We start from the raw sequence: 12,086 nt of genomic DNA on the forward strand, positions 1-12,086 counted from the left end.
ATATTTCACCCTTGTGACCTTGATTGAAAATCAAGGTTATTCATTTGAACAAACTTGTAACCCTTCATTCCAGCATGCAACAGGGCCAATGCCTGGTTTCTGGATCTCTTGGTTATTAAGAAGTTGTTTAAAAGGTTTACACATATTCAACCTGTGACCTTGAATTTAGGTCAAGGTCATCCTGTTGAAGTTGAAAATTAATTATAAATTGTTTACAATGGACGATGCCAGACAAAAGGCGATTGCAATAAGTCAACCAAGACTTCATCTCAGTTGACCTAACTAGAGGCTCAATGGGCCTGTATCACTCACCTGGTTCTACAGCCACTTTAAAGTTGATCTAGATCTGCAGATACTAAGCCGATTACCTGTTTATTCAAATATCAAGATTAGGCTAGGTTTATTCATATCAATAAATTTTCTCGTCCTTCATTCCAGCATACTATTCCATGGCCTAATATCAGGTTTCTGGACTTCTTGGTTATTGAGAAGTTGTTTTAAGATTTAAGCGTATTTGACCATTGTAACATTGAATGTAGGTCAAGGTCATTCAAATGAACAAATTTGATAGCTTTCACCCCAGCATGCTACAGGCCTAACATCAACTTTCTGGTTCTCTTGGTTATTGAGATGTAATAATCAATATAATTAAAGGTTTAAGCCTATTTGACCCCTGTGACCTTGAATCTGGGTTCAAGGTAACTCATTTTAACAAACTTGATAGCCCTTCACCCCAGCATGCCAAAGGCCTAATATGAACTCCCTGTGCTTCTTGGTTGTTGAAAAGAAATTGTTTAAAGGAACATTGCCACAGGACAGACTTGGGTAGGCAAGCTAATAAAAAATAAATCCATCCAGGTGTTGGGAAGATATCTAGTACTCAAGGTTTTTCATTTCAAAAGAGTTCAAGTATGAGCTTTGATCTTTAACCTGATAATGCAATCAAGAGTAGACCTTGATGGTGTGAATATAAACTATATCTGTTCAGGAGTTCAGGATCTCATACACAAGCTTATTATGGATGCACAAAGTGTTTTCTAATATGCACCCCACTTTACTACATGTAAGTGAGGGTACGTATGCATAATGTAGCTAAACATGCACAATAATGGACAAAGGGAAACCTAAAGCTGAAATCTGAGAAAGATCAATGAAAAACTTTCCACAAATTTTATCATGAAATTTTGAGAAGTAGCAATAACTAACTTCAACCATCAAAACCTATGCCCGCCATTTTCTGAATCAGTCTTAAAATCAAACTGGCACAACAATAGTCTATGAGAACCAAGAGAAACGTATATATCAAGTTTGAGAAATATACTTCCAATGCTTTTCAAGAAATTGATATAACTAAACATTAACTCTCAACAATAATCAAATATGGTGGTGTGTCGATTACGAAGTATTTTATTTTTCAATCAGTCTCAAAATTGGAAGGGCACAACTAGAGACCAAGAGGAACCTACAGAGTTTGAGAAATGATAATTTCAGTACTTCAAGAAATAGTGATACTAAACAAGGATTTTTTACAGATGGATGTATGGTAAACATATGGCATTTTGAATAGAAAACTTAAAGTTAAGGCCATACAGATATCTAATGAAAAAAGAGCTGCCCTCTTTGAAATCTGGTTCATTTATTTGACAAAATCTTAATACAACGTGTACACTTATGAATACATAACATCCAAAGCTACATACAAAAACAACTGTTTTATTAGATTCATGTAAAAGGATAAAATTTACATATCATGAACAATGAGATGAAACATAATATGCAGTAATTATGAAAAATTTAAGTTTAAGATGATGCGATATCTGCTCAACACAGACATCACACATTTGAAAATATCAAAATGGCAGAGTAAGTTTACTTTCATGGTCCTAAACAAAATCTAAACATCAAAATAACTTTTTTTATGAAATATTCGAAATATTTTACCAGTAAAAATGTCCAAACATATTTGTAGTTTAGTTGTTCATTAAATACAGAGACCGACGACTTCAATAGACAATTGAATCAATTGTCTGACATTAGGTGGCCTAAAAAAAATTACTTGAGAACACTTTGCAAACTTAGCCAATAATGATAATGAGTTTATAAGAGTTTGTTTTCCCCCCGAAGTCCAAATTCTCATCTATCAGTATGCACTTGTCCATTGACTCTGTGTTGTTATGGTTCCGAGCACTTTTTAATGTCGCAGTTGCTTCCCTTTGTATGATTTCCAGCAGCCCACACAGCCATCCATCTTCCATATCATAACACACGTCACATATACCTGGTACACTCTCACACTCCACACATACACTCGCTTTCTTCAACACCGCTAACTCAGATCTTCATACTCTCCTCTTCTGTGTACTAATGTATAACACTGAAATGAAAGAGAATACTTCATTAGAATCATTAGTAAGGCAGGGCGTCCAGTTAACCCTGGATTTAGAACAATTTCTGAAGTCAAATAAATACTCTCAGAAATCTGATGGTCAAAACATAACAAATTGACATATCCTTTGAATACTAAGAGTCAAATCTGATGCTGAGAAGTCAAAACTATACTCTCAAGGATCTACTGGAAGCTTAGAGTAAATACCCCCAGGTACTTATCACAAGTTGACACTAGTATGGTATATGTATGGCGTTGTCTGTCCAGTGTTTACTTGTTTTTTAGGAGATCTCCCTACATTTTTCAACTGATCTCCTTGAAACTTGGTAGACTTGATTATCATGAATGTGTTTTTCACTGAGCAGCATTTTGATTCAACTTTTTTGGCTAAAGTTATTGCCCTTTATCTCAATATTTAAATTTTGATTTGATTGTTTTGCATAAAAGTTATTGCCCTTTCACATTTATCACTGTAGATATCCTCACCCTCAGTTTTCAACCAATTTCTTTCAAACTTCATAATAACATCAAATTGTTCTTTCTCAGCATTTTGATTAGACATTCATTTTTGTCACATATCTTGAAAATAATTTGTCATCTATGAAAATAATAAAATACTGCTATTCAATTAACCAACCAATGAACAAATGTTTGTAAGAAAGTTTATGAAGGTAAACCTCATTATGTTACAGTATAGGACAGAAATCATGTTTTCAAACCTCTCTTTTTAAATTACATTTGATGTATATAATATTTTTTCAATAGCAAAACGCCCCGGCTGAAAACTGATTTCTTGTTATTAACTTGCATTCAAATCAAGAAGTTTGTATTTTTCCATTAAAATAAATCAACTAATCATTTCAGACTTACAGAAGATAAGTCTAGGATAATATGATATATGTAAACGGTTACATATATAGCTGGATTCTCTATAAAATGTCTCCCATCATTCCCATACAATTATACAAATTCTGGAACAGGAATAACATTGTCTTACTCAGTATTATAAAAAGTTTGATGGGTATTTAAATTCATTTTAGATCCATCCAGTTCAGATTCTCATTTGCCATTATTCTAACAGGCTTTTCAAGGTCTATCATAATTCATATGACATGTAAACTTTGCAAATTAAGCTAACCATTGTTTCCTCTGATAAAGGCATCGCCATATTTGTTCTTTAGTTGACCATTCACATATTCCTCTGTCTGCTCCAATGCAATGTTCATGTACCCATCCAAACAGGCCAGCACACCTACAAATAAAGCAAATATCTAGTGACCGTTGATTCTCTAACTCACTGATCCATTAAAAGAGCTATTATAGTAAAATTGATAAAGTTTGCATTGTAAATGAAGAGAAAATTGAAAATATATTATAACCTTATCATGTACTGAAAAATACAAATGATATACATGTATGCCATATTTGACCTAATAAGGGCGCCTGCCCTAATAAGGGCGCCCCTACCTTTTTTCAAGGAAATAAATCTTTTACTGAGTGTCAAAATGGTGTTCAAAAGTAATAATTCATGTGAAATGTTTTGCTACTTTATATGTTTAATTTTCTTCAGTAAATTAAGTAGCTGGAACACAAGTTTTCATCACATTTTGTCTATTCCTACAGATGACATGTCAGTGCAAAGAGCACCCGAAACTAAACACACATACAGTACAAATAATAACTTATCATCTTTATTTGAAGATAAAGTAAAAGACTTCAATCTTGTTGATAAATAACTTTTGTTCAGAACAGAAAGCTAGTAAAAGACATTGTAAATCAATTATTTGGTCAAAAAAATGATACCTGTCTATAAATAGAACACAAAAGAGTTCTATTTGAACATAAATGGTGGAACACACGTTTCTCTTGTCTAAAGATCAGCTGGCATGGTTTACAAGTTTACAGGAATATTCAAGTGATATTTAAGCTTAGCATATGATAATGAATAGATATCTTCATCTGGAATATATTTATGACTGAATATTTTACCGTTTCCATAGCCTTTGGTATTCTGCTATAAGGTGGAGTCTGTTTCATAAAACTTCAGAATAACGAATCTTAATAAGGGTGCCCCCACTGTCAATTACCTGCGCCCTGCGCCCTTATTAGGTCAAATACGGTATGATATATTTTTGAAGTTGTTGTTGACTGACCTACTGGCATCATGGACAGCTTCGAATTCCAGCTGACAAAAATTTCATGAGAATTTAGTTTTCAGTTTTGGAAAGGTTAGAGGAAGGGGTATTGCTATTGTTCACCTAAAAGTGCATACTAAGAAAATGCCGGATTGGTTAAAGGTCTATATTTATAAGGAGAACACACATGGAGCAGGGGTTGACACTAACTTAGTTGTCTTGGCAGACCGCTGGGCTGCCAGGTTTTGAAATGAAGCGGCCCGGACTGCCAATGGTGAAACTCTTCCTATAGGGGATTTGGGGGAAGGTCCCTAAAATGCAGTTTCCTGCTGTCTAGTTCATTCTGAGCATAAAAATATTAGATCTTACACAAACAGGTTTTATATAAACAGTTTTGAAAACAAAATTATTGAAGTAAACAAGGACAATTTTAGCTGGACATTATACATTTGGCTGAAAATGTTGGCAGCCCACAGGGCTGCTGGTCTGGAAATTCTGGCGGCCGACCAGATTTGGGCTGCCGGGCTACTTTTAGTGTCGATCCCTGTGGAGACATGAATATGTAACTGAAAATAAACCTTACCTCTGTAGTCCACACCGGAGTTCAGTTTTACTACAACAGGTCGACCAATAATTTGCTTCAAAAATTCACTTGGTGTCTGTTTTCTACTCATTTCTGTAACACAATGGAAAGTCTGATTAAATTAATGATTCAGCTCAACCAGTTTTTTACTGCAATGTTTATAATATAAATTATAATTTTGTGTTGCTGAAATAGCTATATTTGTATCAGATCTTGGGTAAATTTAATGCCTGAACTTTGTTTTCTAAGATGATCTTGTGTAATAGTGTAAAATGTGTGAGTTAGTGTAAATTTTCTTAACTCTTATAAATTAACAAATGAAATATTATATGTGATTCAATCTAGTGGAGTTAACTTGAACATAAAATCTTAAATAGATTGTATGTAATTATAAGTGAACTCGGATTTGTGCTAAGTGAAGTCCTTGTAGTCCTAAATGAACTAACTTCCAAAAACTACATGGGTACATATATATAGCAATTTGGTTGTATAAGGTTTGTACGACCAAATTTAAGGACCACAAAAAATTGCATACCACGTACAGTATTCCTTGAAGACAACTATTTCTACAGCAAATGATCTCCCCTTGTATTTTGTATACTTGCGTTACATGCTTGAAAATATTGCTCACACACTCCCCCCCCCCCCCCCCCCCCCCCCATCACAGGATTTCTAAATACTTAATAGACTAGCTATAGTTGGCAAGTATATGTTACTTGTTATGTGGAATACACAGTAAATATATGAGAAATAAGGGCCTTTTCAATCCAATATACAAACATTGTACAATAGCAAAGAACCTAATAACATTTTCTTATTTGGCACAGCAAAGAACTGAATACTCCATTAACATAAGAGGCTGCTGTCACCTGATCATGATTTATATATGACAATATATTATTTTGGGATTGCATATAGTGGGAACAAGGAATACAGAGGGAACTCTGGCTACTATAAAACCACACACTTAAAACAATCGAACAATTTTAATTTTACACAAACAAAATATAATCAGACCTATATATACATGCATCAGGGTTTGCGTTGAAGCCATCCCAATAGCCTATTGAAGCATAGAAAATTGAAAGGACCCCATTTTTTCTTGAAGCTCCATTCAAGTTATTCACAGGGACCCCATTTTATCTGAAAAGGACCCCATTTATGAAATGCCCAGAGCAAACCCTGCACATTGTCATGATCATTCACATTGGACCTCAAAATTATAAATTTAATATGAAGTTTAATCAATGTATAATGGGACTAATGAACTTGTTTTCTTGAAAATTATTTGAAATCGAATAATACACTACCCACAAAATGTAGAAAAAGCTACAGATGAGGATAAATATACAGAAAATGTACTGTTACAGTACCCATTAGCCTAAACTAGGCCTATTTACATTAGGTCCCGGTTGTTTGGGTGCATGTTTTTTGTTGCCGAGTCTATACAGTTTTTTCATCTACTAATTGCATGTCTCTTGTGGCAGATATTCAACAGGGTAGGCTATATCATTTGAAAACCGTTTACCTTCAGCCTACGAATTCAACATGCGAATATTGGAATACTTACTGCCGGTCGAAAGATGCACGAAAAATAGAATGAAATATCGCGAGATTTACGATTTCTTGGTAAGGCTGAAAGAATCATCACGTGGTTTAATCTCGCGAGAGTCAAGATGTCTGCGCCCGTAAGAGTCATGCTAAGACGGCGCATCGTAGAACAGATCAATGCTATCGGTAGAACGCCTTTCATGGTAAATAAAAGCAATGAATTACATTCTGATTTACTTACTAGCCATGTGTTTGCAAGAAGGTTTGGTGTAACGGCTATCGTTAAGTCAAACACACTATTATCCTCAACTCGGCCACAAGGAGGGCGAAAGACTGACAAGCCTACTTTCACTTTGTCGAAAACCACGCGTGTTTGGAGCAGATTATCATCCACACTGACAGGGAGAACTTGTTGGAAGTGTGGAAAGACAAAGAATGGCAGATCTGAATTGTTTATTTGTGAATGTGGTATTGTCCAAGAAGTGTCGGATTTAACATATTTCCAAATACTAGATTCTGAGGAGACATTTGATGTGGACTTAAAAGTCTTAGCCTTAACGTACAAAGAGCTACAGAAGATACTGCACCCAGACAAGTACAGCCAGAAGACTGAGGTGAGGTTTAATTCTGTAAGAGAGAGGAAATTTATGAAACTTGGATGAAAATTTAAACAGTATTTTATTCAATAGTTTCACATTATACATTTAACAAACATTTGTATTGGGATTGAAAAGAAAGAAAAAAAAAAACAAACATGATGCTTATGTAAGCCTGCTAAATACTGGCTGCAATATACTGCTCGACTAGAGAAAAATTCTGTTTAACTTGATTGGTTTAGCATAAGACTTGAAAGTGCCATATTGATGTGAAGTTCTTATATTAATGCATTTACTATAACCTGAGTGTAATAATGATAATCATTTTAAAACACTCCTTTGATAAACTAACTAGTTCTTAGAATTAATAATAATGATGTTTTTTTCTAACAATATTGCAGATCATGAGTCTCTGTCCAAAAGGGACATATGAGCAGTTTTGCAATAATACATGTCCCAGCTGTGCAATAGGTCATAATTATAAAAATCTGCTATTCTATATACTGGTATCCAACCTCTACAGATCCATTATATCTTCAATTTAAAACAACTGATTCCAGATTATGCATCAATTACAATTTTAGCTTGCTCCAATTCACTAGCCTGAAGGGGTCGTGAATATCTGATATCTCTCCATGGATTAATACTGGTCTCTGTTGCAGTTACTAATTAGCATAATATTTTCGTGAAATATTCAGCGGATAATCAGAGAAACACTTGGTTAGGACATTCTCATTTTCAATACTGTCAGATTTTCTAGTTAAATGTTTTGAGCTTGCCTTACTTGGGTGAACTGATGCCACTGCACAGCTTCATTCTTCTTTTGAATATTTGACCAGTAACCTGCTTAGGAGGCTGGAAAAAATTCCCAAACTTGACCAACTTTCAAGGTAGCATGAGTCAGGCATGTGAAAAAATATTTAAGTGCCTTTTGCTGTATTTAAATCCGGCAAGTTACAATGTACATGTATCATACTGTCAACTTTTTTTTTATAAATTAACTCTCTATTAATGTTAATGATCACATAATAAAATCTTAAATTTGTTTTATTTAAAAAAAAAAGCCAGTATACTCAGATGATCAGAAAGGGCTACCAAGTTTGTTTCAGAATATGACATTGACCTTCATAATATGGTCACATGGGTCAAACATCTTTAAATTAAGGATTTTTTTAACAAACTGCATAACCATGAGGTATCAGAACCAATATGATCTTTGCAGTGATAAAGGGCTGAATTTTTGGCATTGAAATAAATTTACCACCACTGTTAACAATATGATGGTTCATGGATATGAGCATTTCAGCTGCACAGTCCAATAGCTAGGTTTTGTGTCTCTGCGGATGAGTGTCATGTCTCTGTACCAAACTTAATCAAAGTTGAGCATGGTCAGCTCTTCGATGGGTGACCGCTCGTAAGTACCCCAGTGTACAGAATTCGTCTGATGTGTTCGAATTTTTAATCATCAGCCATAGAGCTAGAGCATATTCAGTCCATTAATGGGTAAACAAAGCCTTTATCTTCATGTTTTCACCACATACTGTATGTGAACCTATGTAATTTGTTGAGTCTATTGATATGTGATAACCATTTCATGTTTACAAGCATTCCGGAAGCAAGTTTTGAGTTTTACCCATATTTATAAGTAGCACAGATTTAAAAAGTAAATGGGATACTGAAGTCATGTCATGATGATACGAGTTAGGAGTAGATATCACTGTTGTATAAAAATTTTATTTCAAAAATTCTTATATCTATTTCAGAAAGAAAGAGACCTGGCCGAGATACAATCCTCACTTGTTAACAAGGCATATACAACTCTAACAAAGCCACTATCTCGAGCTCTATATCTCCTGGAACTCAACAAACTTCCTATAGAAGAAGCTAACAGTGATGTGGACCCAGATTTTCTCATGGAGATCATGGAAATAAATGAAGAACTTGCAGATGCTGATAGTCCCGAATCTTTGCAGAAAATACAGACTGAAAACAACGAACGAGTGAATGATTGTTTTTTGGAAATATCAAAGGCTTTCCAAGATGGAAACATTACACTGGCCAGAGAACATGTGATAAGAATGACATATTTCGTAAACATTGATGAGAAAATCAAAGAAACATATCGTAAAAGCTTTGAATGATTTATCATATTAATTTTAATAATTATCTACAGTATTAATAATATTATGCTCCACAATTTGTGAAATGAATAATAACATGTAAACATTTCTTGTTATTTAAGTATATTACAATGTATCGCATATATATATGTAATGTATGAATTGATATTGCAGAATACAGATGTATAAAAATATTTATTTTATAGTAAAAACTCTAAAGCATTAAATACAAAGTTAGCTTTTGAGTTGATTTGATATACTTGTATTTATTTATCAGGGTACAATCTTTAAACAACATACAGAATATACATGGAATCATACATACATACAACATGTATTTGTTACTGTTGGTTTCAAACGAAAATATCTTTAGTATGTAATTGATAATAAACAGAATTTTATTTGGAAGTAATGAATTATTCTTGATTAATTTATATCGAAACGTAGATCCATATATTTCTTGCCATGTTATCTAAAATTGATTGGTTGGTTTGAGCATTTAGGTCATCTCAACCAAAGGGTCTGGATGATTAATAGCCATCCGTCGTCTGCTATGTGTCATCCGTAAACTTTTCACATTTCAAACTTACCAAAAGTAATTCTGAAAGGGTTTTAACAAAGTGTTTTTCAGGCCAGTCGGAGATCCATGATGACTGCCATGGCAGCCATCTTGAAAAACTTATTTTAAACTTCTTCTCCAGTTCCACTGGTACCATTAAGCTGAAAATTAGTTAAGATTTTAAGGTAGTGGAACCAACAAGGTGTTGATATATTTCAGTCTTGTAAAAACATTTGACATGGCAGCCATGGTGGCCATTTTGTAACGTGATTGGGCAATCATGGTTTTCCTGAACAACACCTATTTTAAACTTCTTCTCCAGTTTCTCCAGTGGAGTTTATGTCAAACTTACCTAGAATGAACCCGAGATTGTCCTTACCAAGTTTTGTAAATTGTTTAGTTCGGTCCAAAATCCAAGATGGCCACCATGACCACCATGGCCAATGATACTATTATACTCTGACACTATTGAGTATGTATTCTACAATAGTAGAAGGGTTTTTAGAGCAAGATGACAGTAATGGGCCTATTGCTAGTGTATCCTTTAACATTGGAATTTGCAATTGGACAACATAAAATCATAAGACATTAATAAGGCATTCCCTGTTAAATGATAAGGGTTGTTTCTGTGATCACTCTCCCTGGTTACACACCAACAGCTTTGTAGATGTTTACTTTCTTTGATCTGAGAATTTAACTCATCACTTATTACAATATGAACTTTTTAATATTTCCCATCTGTTGATGAACCCAACCATGCACTTGTTTGGTTTGGTGTTTGTGACATGCATGGAGCTCTGAAGAATACCGTTTACAGTATCATCACGACATCAGTTGGATTCTAACTATCAATGGCCATTTCAACCCATATTAAATGACATCTTTTAGGTGATGGATAAGCAGTGGAGTCATGCCCCTGCTCTTTCTCCATGGTGTCCTGTAGCACAGTGCTCAACTTTTCTACATTTGCTTTGTTGTTCCTCTTCTGATCTAACCACTTTTTCAATTCTATCCCTTGAAGCTCTTTTGTCGCCTTCTGCTCTACTCCACTACTGAAAATACAGTAGTTGACTTCCAGTCCCCATCTACCAACACAAATGTTTCCCACAATGCCCTGTAGCTCCAGTGTAGTCTTGTTTTATTGACTTAGTGCCAATTTAAGTGACCAATTCAGACCTAGCTGTCCTTATGACTACCTCATGATCAGTTTCCCATACATTGCTGATTCCTTCAGGGCCATGGCCAATCTACACTTGGACACCTTGAATTCTTCCACCGTGGATGGTAGTGACATTATCTGATATATCTTGCTGTACAGACCTGGAAAACTCTGCAGTTTCACTAGCCATGATTGCAACTTTCTGGTGACACATCTATCAAGGGATTCAGTCGTCAGTAGCAACTTGTATAGCATAAGGGTCCAAGACAGGATAGAAAGAATACCAATATTAATACAACCAAACCTTATTCCATGGTAGCCACCTAACCATAACAGAGAAGATCGTTTGTCATTGACACGAGAAAGGCAATGGTTCTAAACTGCTATTCATATGTTAAGCCCTTCTTTTTTAAAACAAAACATCATTCTGCTCATTTCAAACCGTCGGGGATTGTCCCTGTCTTCCCTATTTCCTTCAGGGGGCATCCCTAGTCCGAGTTTCCTCTGGCCCTGACACCATGTCTGGTGTCTGGTGTCAGGGCCAGAGGAAACTCGGGCTAGGGGCATCCCCAGCCATCGCAATAACATGGAGCACTTCTTGTACATACAATATGGCAGTCTACCTGGGCGTGCTGACTTTGCTTTCATGACCGTTCTCTTTACTCCCTTCCTAGAGGGTTCTTCCTAATTAAATTGGGTACTTGGTAGTTCTATTTCTATAACCATTTGACTGCCTTCCAGTGGTGTTGTCCCATCTGTCTTCGTTACAATGTGTGTTTCGCAGATGGCGTTTTATTTCTGCCTTGGATCTTTCCAGCTGGCCTAAATGCTCATCGTCACTAGGATTCTAGCAAAACTATTATTTGTCCTTGACAAGCTTTGTTCTGGTCTTGGTCTTCCTACCAACCCATAATCTTTCAGTCTTAAATTTCTGCTGCTGCTTTCCTCCTTCCTCTGGCAACCGTCGAAATCTGCATTTAAGGGTGGTCAATTCTGT

At 35.2% G+C, this 12,086-nt stretch overlaps 2 protein-coding genes across 2 annotated transcripts; one reads left to right on the plus strand and one right to left on the minus strand.

Moving 5' to 3' along the window:
• Positions 1-1,697: 1,697 nt before the first annotated feature.
• LOC117334695 (U6 snRNA-associated Sm-like protein LSm6) lies at positions 1,698-6,770 on the minus strand. The gene is made up of 4 exons (XM_033894457.1): positions 6,675-6,770; positions 5,105-5,197; positions 3,525-3,638; positions 1,698-2,374 (listed from the first exon to the last, which is right to left on the minus strand). The coding sequence occupies exons 2-4, from the start codon at positions 5,193-5,195 to the stop codon at positions 2,340-2,342; spliced, it is 240 nt and encodes a 79-aa protein (XP_033750348.1). The 5' UTR covers positions 5,196-5,197; positions 6,675-6,770; the 3' UTR covers positions 1,698-2,339.
• LOC117334694 (iron-sulfur cluster co-chaperone protein HscB-like) lies at positions 6,758-9,779 on the plus strand. Its single transcript, XM_033894455.1, has 2 exons — positions 6,758-7,269; positions 9,015-9,779. The coding sequence occupies exons 1-2, from the start codon at positions 6,781-6,783 to the stop codon at positions 9,390-9,392; spliced, it is 867 nt and encodes a 288-aa protein (XP_033750346.1). The 5' UTR covers positions 6,758-6,780; the 3' UTR covers positions 9,393-9,779.
• The last annotated feature ends 2,307 nt before the right edge of the window (positions 9,780-12,086 follow it).

This window comes from Pecten maximus, chromosome 9, assembly GCF_902652985.1.
Source record: "Pecten maximus chromosome 9, xPecMax1.1, whole genome shotgun sequence".
Taxonomy (NCBI): domain Eukaryota; kingdom Metazoa; phylum Mollusca; class Bivalvia; order Pectinida; family Pectinidae; genus Pecten; species Pecten maximus.